This window comes from Paramormyrops kingsleyae, chromosome 1 (genome assembly GCF_048594095.1).
Source record: "Paramormyrops kingsleyae isolate MSU_618 chromosome 1, PKINGS_0.4, whole genome shotgun sequence".
In the NCBI taxonomy this organism is placed as follows: Eukaryota; Metazoa; Chordata; class Actinopteri; order Osteoglossiformes; family Mormyridae; genus Paramormyrops; species Paramormyrops kingsleyae.
This window is the reverse complement of record NC_132797.1, coordinates 66788829-66807836: the sequence shown is the minus strand read 5'-3', so window position 1 is coordinate 66807836 and position 19008 is coordinate 66788829. Positions and strand designations below refer to the sequence as shown.

Sequence of the window (19008 nt, the reverse complement as noted above, 5' to 3'; positions counted from 1 at the left end):
ATTTTTGTTTATTTTTTTTATTGCAAAAGAAAAACAGTAATCTGAACAACTCTAATGATATACACTGTGTGGCGACGCTTAAATACAATATACTAAGAGGTTTTGTCGTCATCTAGTGGTAAAAAGGAGAAAGCACTTGTGGAAATTGTACAAACGCTGCCGACGCCTTGGACGATAAAAAATAACTTTCTGTTCACCGAAACATCCACTGCATTGTTTCAACGCAATAGAATGAGCCGAAAACAATGGCACACACGGACAGCCAGCTAAGTATTTCTAGAGAATTCTACAAGTTCAGTTTTAAACGTACTTACATCAGTAAGAAAAACTAACACGAGCACCGTCAAGCGACCGGAGCCCCCTGGCCTTGACCACACCTGGTATTAACATGCGTCCTGGGTGATCCGATCACAAGTGGACAGCGCTAAATACAGGTGTGAACGCACCCAAAACAGACTGAAGACGCATGGAGATCCGATTGTTCAAACCACAAGCCTCGTCCAATCAGGTGTGAAGAGAGCCTGAGAATAAAGGATGAGTCCGCGGGTGCGCGCTGTTTCGGTTTCTAGGGTGGCGCCCGCGGGCGCGCACGCGCTCCACCTCCCCTCTAACATCTTGTTTAAATTCCAGGAACTGCTGGAGCGGCGTCAGGGCTGCGACGTATTTGTTGTTCGGTTTTAGAGCCAAGAAACTTCTTATTTCTTATTGCTGGCGGGTAGTTGTTGGAATTTGGAAGTTGTTTAACTATAAAGTAAGTACATACGCGTTGTCACGACTGTATTTCATGTGTATGTGCTGAGGCTTGTTGGTAAATAGTTTTCGTTTGACGCTGTTAAAGTCTTTATTTTATGTTTTTGTTTGTTTGTTGTTAACATTATTGCTACGAAGTAGATGCCGGAAACAAAGAAATTAAATCCGTCTCTGTACAGTTGTATTGGTCGATTTAGAGCATTTGATACTGTTCTCTTCGGTGCACCATAGGGATTCAATACTTCAATGGTTACGTTTGTGTTAATTAACTTGGTTATGCTATCGTCACTTATGTGTAGGCCTATATACATTTTATTATAATTATTTTCTATGGTTTAACTTGAAAAGAGCGGTTTATATGTAGGTAAAATTCAGATGATACACGTATTAAATCGTATCAAAGACCTTATTCATTATGAAAATTGTAATCGCATCATAACTAATAGCTTGTGCTCTGTGACAACATAAAAACTCTTTGTCAGAGAAAATTAGTTTAGAAATAGCCTGACGTGCTACTATTACTAAGTTGTGCAATAGGCCTAAAAGAGAAACTGGTGTGGCCTCTGATTAAAAAAAACCACTTGTAGCTCGCTCATCACATAGTCTGATTTTACTTTTAGGCAAACGCTAAAAGGTGAGGAAAAATCCCAAGGCGCTACCGATCGGTATTTTGTAGATGGCAACATTAAAAACCATGCTGCTGAATGATTAGCCCCAGAATTGTCAGGCTTATATTTTTCGGTGTTGCCAAGCCAACCAAAGCAAACCATAACGTCAGCAGTACGAAAGTTATGAAACGAGCTAGAAACGTTAACTTTTGGTATGAATAATGAATTAAGCTGTGTGACAAACTAGCGAGGAGCAGGAGGTCACAGGGCTTTGACATTGTGCGATTAACGGCTTGTGTTTATATAAAGACTCGGTGGATAGCGCTGTGTACACTCTTCCGATCTGTGTGTAAATTCCACGTAGTGCATGATTGTGTGTGTGTGTGTGTGTGTGTGTGTGTGTGTGTGTGTGTGTGTGTGTGTGTGTGTGTGTGTGTGTGAGTGTGTGTGTGTGTGTGCGCGCGTTTGCACTCCACGATGGATTGGCATCCCACACGGATGGGTGTGCCTCTGCTTTGTGCACTGTGCTGCCTGGGGTAGTTCCCAGGCAACCCTAACCCAGACAAGCCGTTCAAAGTTGAATTGAGGGTTCATATCAAATGAGAACAGTCCTGTTTTATTTCAGCAGTGTCATATCTACATGTATCTTCTGCTTTGAGCTAGCTCATGACACTTTCTGCAGAATGTTTATTGGGAATGTGGTTCTATGGATGCAAAATATTTCTAAAGTTGATCAGGGGGGTATTCCAGAAAGCAGGTTATGTGACATACCCGGGTAAGTTTAAGGGTAAGTTAGTGGATAACCTCAACTTTCGGTTCCAAAAACGGAGGTTAACTTTCTGGGTATGTACGTAACCATAGCAGCTTACTCCCTGAAGATAACCTGCTACTGAGCAGGTTATGTTCCAGGGTAAGTTTGTTGCAGAAGGTTACTGAGCATGGCGTGCCCTTTTGATGACGATCCTGTGAACGTGGAGGCATAAATTATACAAGGTTTTTTTCGCCGGGAGAGCGTTATAAGACCGCGTATTGATGTCTTGTCATTTCCTAATGATTATTTGAAAAAGCGTTATCAGTTTTCAAAAGAATCGTTCATTTACTTAACATCTCTTGAAACCGCATATTGCAAATGTTACAAACCCAAACCGCGGGTCTGCGCTTAGCACAGAAAACATTCTGTGCATAGCACTTCGGTTTTTTGCGTCAGGGCATTTTTTGTACAATATGGGCGACGCAGAGCATATAGGAAAGGCAACTGTGTGTAGAGCCGTTCGTACAGTATGTCTGGTACTTAACGCTTCTTACACACGTTTGTACAGTTCCCTGTCCATAAAGCTCTGCGTGTTATTAAAGAGGAATTCCACAGAGTGGTAGGTTTGTCCTTTGTAGTAAAATCTATGATGCATATTTAATATATAGTCATACTATTTATATCTATAGCCTACATGTATTCATCCTGCACACACACACACACTTGATGCTTCCCTATATGACTTTCTATTTCAGGGTTTCCAAATGTAATTTGGAATACATGTAATACATGTATAGTGACAATAAAAGGCATTCATTCATTCATTCATTCATAATTGGGTGCATTGATGGCACCTACATTCCTATTAAAGCTCCTTCAATAAATGAGGGAGACTATGTTAATAGATAGATAGATAGATAGATAGATAGATAGATAGATGTCTTTATTGTCACTATACAAGTACAGCGAGATAGCGGAGGAAATCTATTATCTATTAGTATCAATGTGCAGGTAACTTGATTTTGTATCCTTAATTTTTTGCCTTGTTAAAATCATCAAACTCATTACTTTTTTCCACTAACTATAGGTAATCATTACAGGACAGTACAATGCTGGTTACCACTGGTTGCCCTCAGATGGGGTGAGGGGAGGTGGTGGTGGGCTCCCGCCAGTTAGACGGGCTTCAGCCTTTTTTCTATTAGCTACATGACAGAAAGAATATACTAAATCGTGTTTAATAAATAGTTAAGTGATCGTGTAATCAATTACCTTTTTGCAGAATGTTTTTGTGTTTCATTTTGACTTGGCTCAAAGTTCTTCTGTCTCCAGAAGGATTACACCTTATTAAATAAGAAACCATATAGGCCTATTCCTAGTCGATACACATTGTTATTTTAACCTAAAGAAATGAATGGCAGGAAAAGTAAATGCTTTCATAGTGATTTAACAGTAAAAAGGATGCGGACGGGTTATGTGTTTAATTATTTTGCATTATAATAAAAGGGGAGGCGATGTCAAATTTGCAATTTAATACACACGCATTTACTCTGTCCGTTATTTTTTGCCAAGCCAACTCTTTCTTTAGCCGATGCAGCCGTATTGCTTTTTTTCATTATTATTGGCTTGAATTCCTCATATGCGTGCATTAAAACTTCCAACTCCGCCTCTGTGAAGTATGCCGCTCTCTTTTTTTCACTTTGATTTTCCATTTTGACTCATGAAATCGGCGATCAATTGAAAGCGTCTTTATGTATGCACGGTGCACGCGCATTAACTCTGGGTAACCAATAGGAGGTTGATTGAACTTACTCTTCTCAGGTGTTTTGGAACCGACATACTCATGGTATGCGGGTTTGGGGTATATCAACCCAGAGGTTAAGATTTACCAAATGGTAAGTTAACCAAGCTTTCTGGAATACCCCCCAGTTCACACAAAGAGATGGAACATTACATTTAGCTAAAATATGGAGGCAAAGCAGCAGAATCCTTTGTTTTTGCCTCTGAACCGGAAAGACGGGTTTTAACCTGTGGCTGACATCACTGGTGATTAAGCTGCTCCTCCTTTAAAAAAGGAACTCTTTTAGATCTTGCTAGTAAAAAAGCACCTGGCGTATTTGAATTTCCAGTTTGGCTTATGCCTGTCCACAGGACTGATGGAATGATGCAATTCCAATTTTTGTAATGAATAAGGTCTTTGATAGGATTTAATACAAGTGTATCATTTGAATTTTACCTACACCACACTGGGGTGTGTTTGTCTTAATAATGATGACGTTGCAGTGTGACATTTTGCGACAGATGTGTGACTTCAAGTACAAACAAAAATCGACCAATTTTCTGTCATCCCAATGAATGGGTCATACACTGAGATGAAATAGAATAATAAATTAGAATATAAATATGTAAGATGTAAACACAGGGTTATTCAAATTACGGTCCTCGAGGTTCGAGCACTGCTGGTTTTCCAGCCTTCCTTTACCTGTGAGCCAGGTGTGAAGCCTCTGACCAATCAGAATCAGTAATTATTAAACTAACTACCTGGGAGAACAAGGTAAAACAAGAAAACAAGGCCTGGATTTGGAATCGAGGTCCAGATTTAAAGAGCCTTGTGTAAACATAAAGATGGTAATGGTGGATAGGTGGATAGTTCAGGTCCAGAAAGCAATAATCCAGGTCGTTTTTGTTTCAACCAACCAGTTCAGTACACTGACATTTTTACTTAACTGATTCATTGAAGCAAAATATTTGGTCTGGACTATCTGTGTGACGTAGCAGTAAAATCTAGACAGTTAAACACCCAGTTAGGTGGCTCAACTGAATATATGCAGCTGTATGACTGATTACTTTTTTTTTCTTGCAGGTGTGCCAATATCAAAATGTCACGCTCCGACTTCCCGCCCTCCTACGATGAATCAAAAAATCCTCTTAATTCACCTCAGGGACGGAATGACTATCCGCCACCAGGTTATGGACTACCACCATATGGGGGTCCAACTGCACCAGGAGGCTACCCCCCTGGGCCTCAATTGGGCCCCCAGCCTGGATATCCTGCCATGTATCCCCCCGGAGGACAGCCAGCCCCAGGCTATCCCGGCCAGGGTTTTCCGGCAATGCCCGTCATGCCTCCCGTCTTGCCTCCTGTGCTTCCGATCAACCAGCCGGACTCAGGTGATAATTATACCACTAGCATTGTTGACTGTTGCCCTCTTGCATCATTTCATGAGGTCGGCGTTAGTGCTGGGCGGTATACCGGTTCATACCGAAAACTGTTTTTTGTTATTGTTATGATATGAATTTTTCTTATACCGGTTCACACAACGTTCGAAAAGTGGCGCAGCTAGAAATTGTTTAAGGGGTGACCTTTTTCACTGCTGCACTGCTAAAAATGTCCCGCGAAAGATCATAAACGGAAGATATAGCTGACGCAGAAGTTGAAAATAATGAGACACTGGGGTTGTCAAAAATCGATTCTTGGATACTAATCCATATAAAAAAATGAGTATCTCATTAGATACTAATTTTCACCAGTATTGATACCAACAGTGTGCTTTTCGCCTCATTCGCCACACTTCACACAGCACCACTACAGCACAGGCGCGTGTGCATGCACGCACACACTCGCACAGCCCCTCCCCTCCTCTCAAAAGCCGCTCAGCGCATTCGCGCTGGTTAACTCACACATACCGAGTTGGCCGACATGGCGCAAGTTGCAGTTGAAGGCACTTCACAAGCTGCTTTAGTGAAAAGGGGAAAAAAAAAAAACGCAAAAGTGCCATTTGGAAGTATTTTGCAGACGAGCATGGAAAGGCTAAGGATGTCGATAAGCTTCTATACAAACAGTGCTAGCTACAAAATTGTGGCGACAAAGTCAAGTAGCACGTCAAACCTGGCGAAGCATCTTAAAGATCAACATCCCGGTCTTTATGACATATTTTGCAAGGTCAGTAAAGCTCACATTCCAGCAACACTGAACTATTAAACACTTATCAAAAATGTTTACTTGGCCGGCGCACACCTTAACATTAGCTGTTTATTTTATTTTATTTATCATTTATTTTATCAGGAAGGTTCCACTGAGATACAGTATCTCTTCTTCCAGGACGAAGATGGCAACAAATAAGAAAAATTAGACAAAAGCTTCATATACATACAGATTAATATAAATACAAGCTAAAACGTATGCAAATACTTAAACTCTCCAAAAATACCTAGAATAAAATTGATTTATATGAAACAATGACGCTGTTCTTTAAGCTCAGAGTTTGAGATTTTTAAACACATTCAGAAAAGGCAAGGAGTCTAAATTCAATATATTTTGTAATATGTTCAACTCATGTGGTTCATAAGAACAAAAGGCAGGTTTCCTCAGTTCTGTGCGTGTGGTGGGAGGCTGAAGGAGAAGTTTAACTGATGAACGGGTTCTGTATGTATTAGTGCGGAATATCAGCAAACTACATATGTACTGAGGTAATTTACCCAGTAAAGCTTTTGCAGTAAAAACCAGGCAATACATCTTCCTTCTAAGAAAAGGAAATCTATAAGCCGTTAGCCAACAAACACGTTAGCTGTCTGTTATCATTAAGGTAGTTGATAGGCGCAGTGATTAACAATAAAATAATATAGTTAATGTGGAAATAATACAAAAACGTAAAACAAAAATGTGTACTGTAAAATCCTGTAAAATGTGGTAAACGCCCAGTCATACTAAAAAAAAATTACTGTTGTATATTGTGAAACCGTGATATAATAAATACCGTGATATAAATTTTTGGTCCTACTGCTTCGGCTCTAGTCGGCATTTAACGTTCTGTTAAATTCTGCACTTCAGAGTTGCTTGATTTGGGAAACGTTTCCTCCCTCCACTTGGTTCACTTCTGTTTTTATTGCTGTAGTGCTGCCACCATTGTTGGGTCAAATGAATGCCCTTTATGCACTTTCATGCCAAGCAAGAAAGACAAATTAGGTTGAAGCAGGCATTCATTTGTTTTTTTCGTCAAAGTAAAGTGCAGCATCGACTTATACCTGGATTTTCATTTTACTTTTTATAGTACCAGCCAGAGGTAGATGTGTAAATTATTAAGGGTTGTAACCTGCAGGCATGAATCACTTTTGATTCTGGGCCTCAATTTGGCCCCCAACTAGGATATCCTGGCATGTATCCCCCCGGAGGACAGCCAGCCCCAGGCTATCCCGGCCAAGGCTTTCCGGCAATGCCTCCCGTCATGCCTCCCGTCATGCCTCCCGTCATGCCTCCCGTCATGCCTCCCGCGCTTCCTATCAACCAGCTGGACTCAGGTGATAATTATACCACTAGCATTGTTGACTTTTGCCCTCTTGCATCGTTTCATGAGGTCGGCATTTAACGTTCTGTTAAATTCTGCACTTCAGAGTTGCTTGACCTGGGAAACGTTTCCTCCCTACACTTGGTTCACTTCTGTTTTTATTGCTGCCGCCATTGTTGGGTCAAATGAATGCCCTTTATGCACTTTCATGCCAAGCAAGAAAGACAAATTAGGCTGAAGCAGCCGACATTCATTTGTTTTTTCCGTCAAAGTAACAAAGTGCAGCATCGACTTATACCTGGATTTTCATTTCATACATTTTATAGTAGCAGCCAGAGGTAGATGTGTAAATTATTAAGGGTTGTAACCTTCAGACATGCATCACTTTTGATTTTAGGACAGACCATAATAGGTGTGGCGTAGGACGTAAACTGTGGACACATCTGGCAGATGACCTAGGGCCTTCAGGGTGGCTGTTCTTAAATTACAAAGCCTATGAAAATAGTGTCAAGCAGTTATGGGGGTGGTGCTTTGGGCTGAACTTATTTCTGGGCAACTAGGCACAGCCTGACAGACGGTCCTTATTCTGGCCGGTTTGAGGTAACTGTGGGGCCTCTTCCTCATTTCAGGATGACATGCTTATCAGAATTAGTCTCTCTTCTGCTGCCAACCGCCAGACCAGGAGACCGAGGAGTGTAACGGTACACATATTAATACCGAAGATTTTCAGTACAGTACGCATATGTACTGAACGAATGCAGCAAATGCGGAACCTTTGTGTTATTCCCCCGAGCAACATTTGGAAAGGGGCGGATGAAGCTCCGCCACTATAATGTATGCGCACGTATGTCCTAATGTGAAGCTGGAAGTTGTTAATGTGAATACAAGTACAGCTCAGGTATTTTAAGTGCTGCACCATAATGGATATTTATCCTGTTATACTATGTGTTTTTTGAGACAATATTTATGTTGCACAGTTCAAATATGAAGTTGAAAGCTGCTAATGTGAATACAGTACAGATCAGGTACAGTTAATTTTCTTAATGTGCGCCTTAATGGATATTTTATTTTTATTTACTTGAGAGAATATTTATTTTGATTTACTTCTAAGTAAATTATAGCTTATTAGTTGCTCGCAGCGGTGTTGACAAGGATTTTTTTAGACAGTCATACTTTGTTCAATAAACCACTGTTTAATAAAGAGAGAAAGCAATTTGTTTTCTTTTAGCGCTAATGTACCGAAAACGTACTGAACCGTGACTTAAGAACCGTGGTATGTACCGAACTGTGTACCGTTACACCCCTAATTGGTGGCAGGTAAAAACTCTCACGATTCCATTTAGACTTGTTTGGTGCTGAGGTATCACCCGCCACATGGCCGCACTCCGGTTTCCATCCCTGGGGTGGTTTGTCGCGTGGTGAGTGCAGCAACACGCTGTAATCAGTGCTCACTCCTTACCTCCTCGGTCTCTCTTGCACTTTTCTCTTAATCTGTTTGTTTATTCATTTATCTGATGCTTTTATCTAAAGAAATTTACAGTAGAGGGACAGGTTACAATTTGTGTGGTCCTGGGACTTTTGCATTCTCCATGGGAATGATTAGGAGTGACAGATGCGTCTATGAATAGGCCTTTTTCAGGATTCTTGCACATTTAATTGGTCCTGATTGAGTGGGGAGTGTCAGTTCATGATGACATGACCAATGGATTCATGACGTGGGTCATACTTCAAAAGACTCCAGTGAATTGGAGATAATCGTGTTTGTATATCCAACTGTTCAAACTTCAAAGAGGAAAATGTGTAGATTCTGTAAGAGTCTAGTCAGCTGTGTGACATCACGGAATTTAATGAGTCAGGAAGAGCAACAAATTCGTCGACCGCAATCTGTTAACCCGGTGATCCAAAACAGACAAGAACCTAATTTCAGTCTGGGATCATCTACAGAAAGATCGTCACAGAAAAGCAAACTTGTGTGGCACTTTCTCAGGTGACTCGATTATGGAAAAAACAACACAAAGCTCAATGAAGAGCTGCCCTGCATTTGTGAATGAGTCGACAGGATTGTTAATTACACCATACCACTGGTAGGTTACATTATTAGGCCACAGTGAATTGTCAGTATTGGCAGCTCGGTGTTTCCCCTAGGTTACCCCATTGGGAGAGGGGGAGACGGACACCGACAGGATTCATGGTGTTCATGACAATTATCCACAAAGTGTGCAGCTTTTGTCACTGCAGGGTATCCTTGTGGGCTTCTGGAAGAACATTTCTAGTAGAGCCCGACCGATAAAGGATTTTGAAGGCCGATACCGATACAAATATTTGTTGGTTATAAATATATATAAAAAAAAATTTTATTTCAGAAACACGCAACAAAACATTAACAGATTTCCCTAACATTAGTTATTTGTAGTTTATTTGAGTTTTAACTAACATAATATGATAATGCATTTTAAAATGAAACTTGTTTCTTTTATTGTCACAACAGAACAGAGGAACATCAAAATATATTAAAGTTCTGATAAATAAAATGTATAAAAATACAAACTTAAGATATGAAACGTAAAGTCCTTTGAACAAAAACACAAAAACAACAACAACCAAATCAAAGTTACCAGTTTTAAAAGACTTGGTAAGCTTCATAAATATAACTTTGAATAGCACAAGCAATAGAACTTTTACGCACAAGCTGCGTTTGATACTTTTTCTCTATGTCTAAATGTTCACTCCTCGCAAATGTCTAACTTACATTTTACAATGCAGGGACTGTAACTAGAGATATGCTAGTTATAAATACAGTAATCATTACTTTATTTAGGCAGAATAAGTTCGTTGTGGTTTCCAAGCTCATTAATGTTAACGTTAGCGGTCTTCCACTGATAGTGGCATTAGCTAGCTTTGTGGTTAGCTAGTCTATGATGAGCCATAATTTAGCAATGGATAAAGTCATACTGCAAATTGTAAAACATACATTTTCAATATAACAGGCCAAGGAGAGATGATACGTCTCACTGCTATAACTGCCACGCTATTAAAGAAATACTTCAGTCTCATTGTCAAAAGTTAAAAGGACAGTCAGTCATCTACTGTACACTGTAACAACGTAACGTAATTACTAGCTAATTCCGCTTCACTCTCGGCTTATTTAACAGCAGCAAAACTGGACATGATAGTCACGAATTTTGTCATGCTTATTTGAGTTAAGAGAACTGATGGGGATGTTCTTTTAATTGTTATTCAAGCAATGTATGTCTCGTGACCAAATCACCATGAACACACTTCACCGATGATCTCACTCGCGGATAACTGGTTCTCTCTGCCCGACTCTGGCTGGATCAGCAGGTTGCAGGATATGTGGCGCGTTATACACGAGTGTTGCCAACAGGGACGGTGTAGAGTGCCCTCTAGTGGACAAACTATACAACACCAACACTCCTGACATGGTTGAAGGGGGTTTCGTCCGTTTTTATTTTATTTTTGAAATATTCATTTATCGGCCATTATAAACGCCGATACCGATAGTTTGGAAAATGCCTAATATCGGCCGATAATATCGGCCTGCCGATAAATCGGTCGGGCTCTAATTTCTAGAGCCTCTTGTTATGGGAAGTCGGAAACATCTGGCCCATTTATTGAGATCGGCAAGCAGGCCGCAAGATGGCCTCATTGCGAATGTTTGTCTTGACCTGCAAATACATTAACTGTTAGGCTTTAAAAGTGAAAGCTGATAGCTTAAAATAGTTTAAAGCAGAAATTGCCACTGTGAAATGTATTTATCACCCTGGGAGCATTTAAAAAAACGCAGATATTTTTGTCTGCTTTTCAGGTGGTTGATGCGACATATTTTCTGACGCGCGCTCTCTGTCCGCTGGTGGGAGTGTGCTCACCTGTGTGTGCGCGCATGTGTCTGTGCGCGTGCATCGGGGCGGAACTCCGCCATGCGCGATACAGAGAGCGGAGGAGAATTGTAAACACGCGACTGTGTAGAGACAAACATGACAAGCTGTTGTGTAAATAAGATAACTAACATAAGGCTATTTAGTTTATTTAATAAAAGGACAATGTATGGACCTGTTCTATAGGAAATGTAACCTTAAATGACTTCTGTTGTGATCTGGTGCTATATAGAAAATAAAATTAAATAAAATTGACCTTCAAGGGGGGGTGGGGTGCCCCCCTAATATAATGGTAGGGGAAACACTGCAGTCCGTGGGTTTCTAAAGTGTTCCTGTTAGTTGATACTACTTCATATTACCCACATGTGTTTGGCTGAAACCTCTTAATTGAGCAGCTGAAAATGTGATATGTTTTAGGCCTGTAATGAATATAGGTAACACCTGGTGAGGATTTTGCAGACCAGTGTTTGTATGGACATGAAGCAGTCAGGATACTAATTATGGTGTTTTTACCATGTAGGAGGCAATGAGGGATTTACATCATCTGGTGACTGGGATGACATGTCAATCCGACATGTTTTCATCCGAAAAGTAAGTTACTTTTCCAATGACGTTTTATTATATTTATTATACATTTTGAATGATTCCTCAGTTTGGTTTTAAATATTGGGAAGTCCAAGGATGTATTGGCGTATCTGAGCAAAACCATAACTTATAAGGAACTGGATATGCTTAATATACTGAAGTGAAAATGTGGAGTTTTTCCCCCACTTTCAAAATCGATTACTGAGATTTCATTCATACAGCTGCAGGGTGACCTTCCACATCGATGAATCATTCTGGAAACCAGAGTCTTATGATGTGCGATTGCACTTCGCGATATGCATATTAAAGTGACTGATGTACAGATTTGAGTACGACGTGATTCTTTCTCATCAGTGCTAACCATGTGAAACAGTTATGAGGAACTTGGTACGCGTTCCTTCTGTATTTGTTCTGTGTTAATGGCAGGGGGATTGATTTCGTAAACCCTCAAGAATTCTGACATTATTAAGCTATTAATATGTGTCCAGACCCTTGTTGATGCATTTGGCTGCAACTTTCCATTGGAATCCTGCACCTGACACCAGATACCTTCGGGTTTGCCAAGACACACCTGCCCCTGTCTTTACAGATACAACCTGTTGTGTCTTTGTCAGCAATGAAAAGAATTCTATATATCTATATCTAGATATAGATATAGATATATAGAGTTCTTTTATATACTGTAAATATGTTACTGCAGGAGAACATTATTTTTTTTAATTATGATAAAAAATTAATTGGGATGTGGTGTATGCTCCTTTGCCTCTGGGTTTATGTGAACACACCGTTCTTAAGTAAAACTAATGTTGTGCAGTTTTGCTATTCATGGGTTTCTATGCTTCTCTGCTGTCAACAGGTCTATCTTATTCTGGCATCCCAGCTCCTGATCACAGTAGCCATCGTGGCCATTTTCACTTTTGTGTGAGTCCTGTCAAACTGCAAGAATATTTCGTATCATAGCAAATAAAATATGTCTTGTCCCAAAATGTGAAAATGTTTTGCATATTGATAATACAAGTTTTATAGCAGTCAGGGGGAGGTGGATGGTAACTGATGGGTCATAGCAATTTTCTGAATTTGTCACAATTTAACAATAAACATGTATTGTTTATGTCCTGAAATACATTTTAACACAAATTTGTGCCCTGTTCCAATTCACAGGGATCCCGTCAAAAGTTTTGTTATAAAGAATCCAGGATTTTACTGGGCTTCATAGTAAGGATTTTTTTTTCTATTTTTTAGAATGAATATTCGCTGTCTTTTTTATTTTTACGGTTTGTGTTATTAATAGTCCCCATTCATTGCTGACTGAGATCATGATTACAGGGAGGTTTGATGACACTGTACCTTTTAAAAACAGTGTCATGGTAAGATGAACATTCATAGAATTCTTTCTTTACAAACAGAAATGCCTGCTATGCCATGTTCATAAATGAGTCATAGGAACGTCCCTTTAGGTATTTGAGGCTTTTCTATCTCATCACTGGCATCCACTCTTGTCTTCACCAGTGCCGTGTACTTTGTCACTTACCTTGTCCTCGTCTGCTGTAAAGGACCGAGGTAAGCTATTGGGTTTGCCTTTCAATTAGCCAGTCTTCAGATTTCCCCACAAAGTATCAGACCTCATTAAAATTCTCTGTTACACCTCGTTCCCTAGGCGGAGGTTTCCCTGGAACATACTGCTGCTTGTCATTTTTGTAAGTATGGCTGAGGAAGGTGTTAAATGTATCTGGGTGTTCAGGGCAGGTTCTGGGTGAGATTCTGCTGAGCCACGCCCCCCCCCCCCCCCCAGCCCAAAGCAAATTTTCTCCATTTGTTTATATTAAAATCATCTGAGTCGCACAGGGTATCTAGGTTATCAACTAGCTAGCTGATGAAAAGTAGTGAAATATTAAAACTAGTGTAAATACCTAATATCTAGGGATGGCACGGTTCATTCAAAAAACCGAACCGTTCGGTTCGCTTGTCTCGGTTCGGAGCATGCATGCGTTGCACGGTTTGACGGTTCATGACATGCGCAATGTAGACTCGTGCCCCGTATGTGACGTCAGTGTGTTTCCCTTTCGCGTGAAAGAATAGGCTATATGCACAGAGCGGTGTGACGTCGTTCCGGTAAAAGTTCAGCCAGCTAAGTAATTTCCGGTAGCCTTTCGTTTGCTGCGTTTAGCTCGTGTTTTCGGCGTTACCACCCTGTCTCTGAAAAAAACGTTTAAATTTCAGCCAACCGATAGCACAACATCTGATTAATAATGTTTAATAATTTTAATAATGTGCTTTAAGTCAAGTCAAATTCAGTTTATGCATGATTACATGATATAACTTTTTTTAATACTGTATCCTAAATTGTGGATAATTAAGCTATATATCATATGCTGAAGTACATTTCTGGAGTGTTAAAGATTAAAAGAAAAAATAACAAGAACCGTACAGAACCGAAAACCGTGACCCTAAAACCATGATACAAACCGAACCGTGGGTTTTGTGAACCGTGCCACCCCTACTAATATCATGTATTTGTTTAGATTTGTTTTTTTTTTTGCTCGTCCGTTTTATGGCCCCTAATCAAATGGTGCCCTATTGACCCATGTCAGCGTTTCCCAAACTGGTCCTCAGGGCCCCCCAGTCAGTCCACGTCAGACGTCCCTGTCACAGTCCACAAACACATTTCCCACCCAGCCCTGTGACCTTATGCTGGATAAGCAATGTGTAGCTCTGTGGGTTTGGGCCCATGATTAGAAAGCTACCGGTTCAAATGATAGTAAATAACAGTAAATACATTTATAATAAATAATTACACTTTGACTTGGCTAACACAAGCCACATTTTATAAGTATAACTGTACACAATTCAATTTTATTGAACTTGGCTTGTTCGGCTAGGTTTTTCATCTGACCATTAGGGGGAGCAGTTGCATCCCAGAGTCAGTTTGTTGTGTGTGGGGAGGTGTGCTGGCTCTGTGGGTGGATTTCTTCCCCAGCCCTGTGACTGTGGAGTTTATGTGGTCGGCCTCTGTTTGTAATGATTTCCTATTACAGTCCAAAAACATACGAATTATAGTCTGTATTACTCAGTCTGTGACTTTTGTTTTGGAGTGTATGCCATGTGATGGAATGGCATCCTGTCCCGGGTGACCTCTGCCTTGTGCCCCATGTTTGCCTAGGCTCCAAGCTCACAGTCTGATAACTGAATAAACAGTATGAAAAATAGATGAATGGAAAATGATGAACCCTTCTTTTTTTCCCCAGACTCTTTCCATGTCATACATGACAGGAACTATTGCAAGGTTTGTGAGATGCACCACTTTTAAATATTTCATTGCTTTTTGCCTAAATCATTACGTGACAGTACAGCTGTATCAACTGTTTTATCTTTGGTTTCATCAAAGCATTTCACCTTTTTTCAGCTACTATGACACAAAATCTGTGTTTCTGGCCCTTGGAATAACGGCAGTTGTTTGCATTATCGTCACAATCTTCTGCTTCCAGACCAAGGTAAAAGCAACACACAGTCAAGACGATCGAACAACAGCATGAGCAGCACTTGTGAAGTTGTGTGTTAATTTGACTTTGAGGCATAAAAAGCAAATTAATTTTGGTTTATAATGCTAAAAATGTCAGCTTCTTTCAGTATGCAGTGTCAAGCATTATGGATGTGTCTTCTGGGGCTTCATTATAATGAAAAAATATATGTTGTGAATTTTTGTATTGTAGTAATTATTATAAAGTAAATGTACCCAAAATAGACTATAGCCAAATATGATTTATCTACCAATAGTCTACTACATTGGCAATGATGCCTATGGAATCAGATTTATGCCACTATTATCAAGCAAAACTTTTTAAACATCAATCAATATCAAGATTTTAGGCAAGTAGGGCTGGAATGAGGCATTTATGGCAAGCCATTTTAACATGTAAACACACATTTTTCTTGCCTATAATTGTATTTCAATTTAATGTAATTATAGATATGTAAAACTACAGTAGCACTAGTAAGAACGCAGTTTTAGATATCTCAAATGCCCTGTTGTGCTAGTATGAATTCAGTTGCGGATATCTACAATTCAAATTATCACTAGTAAGAATACAGTTGAGGATATCTACAAATAAATTGTGGATATCTGCTGATAGTGATATCTGTAACTACATTACAGATATCTTGAACTGTTGTCCATTTTGAATCTCTAAAATAGACATTGTGACTATTCATAATTGAATTGTAGACATCTAAAAAGAGATGAGTAAAAATGTAATTTGAAATATCTAGAACTTGCATCCGAGGTATTTAAAATGGAATTGTTGCCCTCTCAAATGAACTGCAGTACAGATGAATGGGAAAAATGTTATTCCCACTAGAAAGAACTGAACTACAGAGGTCTCAAATGTGAATTTGTACTTAAGAATTGAATTGGATCTGAAATGCCCCCCACAATATTTCGCAAAAGGTTCCTTGCTACATTGTGCTACTGATAAGTGAACAGTTCATAAATGTGATGAGATGGTTCCTGTCTTTTGCTTAGGTGGACTTCACATCGTGCGGTGGTTTCTTCTGCGTCCTGGGTATGGTTGTCTTCGTCACCGGCATCATCACAGCCATTGTGCTGTCATTCAAATACGTAAGTTCTGCAAATACCTCACTGCTTGTAAAATACAAATTCACGGTCAGGCAGCAATAATGCCCATTTGAATTGAGAAACAATTTAGCCGCCTACTCATTCTGGCAAAGTATCAGTTTTATACCTTGAGAAAATTTTATCTAAGCATGAATTGAGATGGGGAAGTTTTTGGCAAGATTGTGTATAAAGCAGCAGTACTGTATGTAATGTGTGTGTGTGTGTGTGTGTGTGTCTGTCTGTCTCATCCTTCATCTGCTAGATTCCCTGGCTTCATATGCTGTACGCAGCAATAGGAGCCATCGCTTTCACCTTGGTGAGTCCTTCCTTTGTATCCCCTTGCATGGTAGAATAGTGGTGCCCTCACTTGAACTGAAACACTGACACTCTTCGATGTTTTTCAGTTCTTAGCATACCATACCCAGCTACTCTTGGGCAACCGCAAGCATTCCATCAGCCCAGAGGAATATGTGTATGGAGCTCTCTCCCTCTACTTAGACATTGTGCAGATCTTCCTGTTCATCCTGCAGATCGTTGGAGCATCTAGACGTTAGAGTCCGTGTTCATACTTGCCATGAAACTCAGTTGGCATAATCTATGACTCGTATGATTAACATTAAAAAATAGAAAAACTAACAATTTAAAGCCAATGTATACAGATGATGTAATACATAGACATGTACACTATGCGTTTGTACCAAAGTTGGGCTATTTTCAGGTGTTAAAGTATTTAGCTTCTTTTGTGATGTTTTGTGACCTGATAGCCAGTAAAGCACTTTCTTTAGGATTTTATTCAAAACATGGTTTTTGGTTTAGTGTGTGTGTCTGTAGGAAGTTGCTACTTTAAGTGAAATATTTGTATGTTCATTTTATACAAATACTGCACATTTATGCACATGACCGAAAAAATTGGGTCGCAATGCAGAAAGGTTGAGATCCACTGATGTATAGTTTTTCGCTGTGCCCTCCTACAAGGAAATGCTGACCTCATTCATTGCTCTCAGAATTTATCGAGCATTTTGTCTTGTGTTATACTGGTAAATACTGACAAATCACTTTGTGTATATTGTATGACACATTTCAGAAGTATACATGTAACAAAATATACTGTAACATCTATTTTGAGACAGCCAGTTGGACAGAATTTAGTTTGGTTATATGCAACCATTTAATAAACCTGTACATTTTAAATGAGCAATATAAAGCAATTTTTATACATAAAAATATGCAGTATATATATAAAATATATGTATGATTTACCGTTATTTACTGAATAAGAATCATTGTTGTCATTGTTTGGCTATTGGGAAAGACAGCCTTGTTCTGGGAATGTCTTTGTATTAAAATCATTTTGACAATTTTGTGGTGCAACTTTTAATTTGTATTTGTTTTCTAGAGCTAATACTACTTTTAAGACACCACAGTGGTTCCTGGTATATGATATAAATTTCTGTGGCCTCTGTCCCTCACGGGCCCCCAGCTGCCGTACCCTTCTCTCCCTAGAGTCTCGGCCAGAGACAGACCAGGGGTGGGTGCAGCCCTACGCCCCCCAAAGATGGAGTTCGCCGGCATCCCCATGGCAACCAAGCTGTCCATGATCCTGGACACTGGACTGGTCTGGCCCGTGTCCTTGCCAGGCCTTGTATAAAGACTCGTCTAAAAGAAATCCCAGACCCTCATCCCTGACTGGCAACCGCAGAACCCAGCCCATGGCGACCTCGTCCCCAGTCCCAGTTTCAGCGCCCCAGCCTGACGAGGGCCCCCGCCAGCATCACTAAAGGAGCCGCGTCCTCCCAGGTCTCAAGTGAAGGATAAAAATGGGAAATGACGAAATCAGTGTGTTTGTCCAGGATATTCTTAGTCCTCTTTAAAAAGGTCTATGGAACGGCCATATCTCCGTGATTGACACTTCACGAAGGAAGCTCGAAAGTTAGGTTTGCGTACGTGAGCCTTATTTGCAAGTAGTTTGTTTTTGTTGAGATGTCGGCTCCAATGCTCGCTTCACTGAGGCCGTTTTACTTTGTCAGCATCAATCGTGTGCTCATTGTGCATTCAGCAGCCGTTTTACATGACAATGAAACCTGAGTGATCGAGGCACATCTGAGTCTAGCGATTTTTAACCTCTTGCATTATTCAGAAGACATAAAGCTACGAGGCGGCGCTAATGTGTTTGTATGGGATAGCATGTTGGGGAGAGGCTTGGTACAAATGTGCTATGTGGCTTGTACAATTACACCTGTACCTTAGAATGAGTTTTATTCCCCTTAAAGCAGCATTTCTCAATTCAGGCCTCGGGGACCCACACACAGTCTACGCTTGAGAGCTGAGAGGGAGCAAAAATGTGGACTGACTGTGGGGCCCAGAGAACTGGATTGGGAAACACTGCTATAGACATCTTACCTCAAAAGCCCCATGTATCAATAAAATAAAATTTAAAAATCGATGAGTACATTCTAGCCAAACTGCTTTTAAATAACGGAGGTGATTATGCATTTTGTAAACAAAAGAGAGTTCTACTTTGCCT

At 40.1% G+C, this 19008-nt stretch overlaps 1 protein-coding gene across 2 annotated transcripts; it reads left to right on the top strand.

Moving 5' to 3' along the window:
• Nucleotides 1-566: 566 nt before the first annotated feature.
• On the top strand, nucleotides 567-17842 carry LOC111860650 (protein lifeguard 3). Of its 2 annotated transcripts, XM_072718089.1 has the most exons (13): nucleotides 567-751; nucleotides 4970-5277; nucleotides 7252-7404; nucleotides 11808-11878; nucleotides 12729-12793; nucleotides 13034-13087; nucleotides 13382-13432; nucleotides 13530-13569; nucleotides 15118-15155; nucleotides 15276-15363; nucleotides 16392-16487; nucleotides 16747-16800; nucleotides 16889-17842. In XM_072718089.1, the coding sequence occupies exons 2-13, from the start codon at nucleotides 4986-4988 to the stop codon at nucleotides 17036-17038; spliced, it is 1152 nt and encodes a 383-aa protein (XP_072574190.1). In that variant the 5' UTR covers nucleotides 567-751; nucleotides 4970-4985; the 3' UTR covers nucleotides 17039-17842. The 2 variants fall into 2 exon arrangements, with proteins under 2 accessions (XP_072574190.1, XP_023700347.2); XM_023844579.2 differs by lacking the exon at nucleotides 7252-7404 and having other exon boundaries at nucleotides 570-751.
• Nucleotides 17843-19008: the final 1166 nt, after the last annotated feature.

Excerpts from the sequence above, each read along its gene's own strand:
- LOC111860650 (XM_072718089.1), top strand. The coding sequence starts at position 4,986 with ATGTCACGCTCCGACTTCCCGCCCTCCTACGATGAATCAAAAAATCCT. Across the intron at positions 12,794-13,033 it reads GTGGCCATTTTCACTTTTGT|GGATCCCGTCAAAAGTTTTG; the intron begins GTGAGTCCTGTC and ends TCCAATTCACAG. Across the intron at positions 13,433-13,529 it reads GTCTGCTGTAAAGGACCGAG|GCGGAGGTTTCCCTGGAACA; the intron begins GTAAGCTATTGG and ends CTCGTTCCCTAG.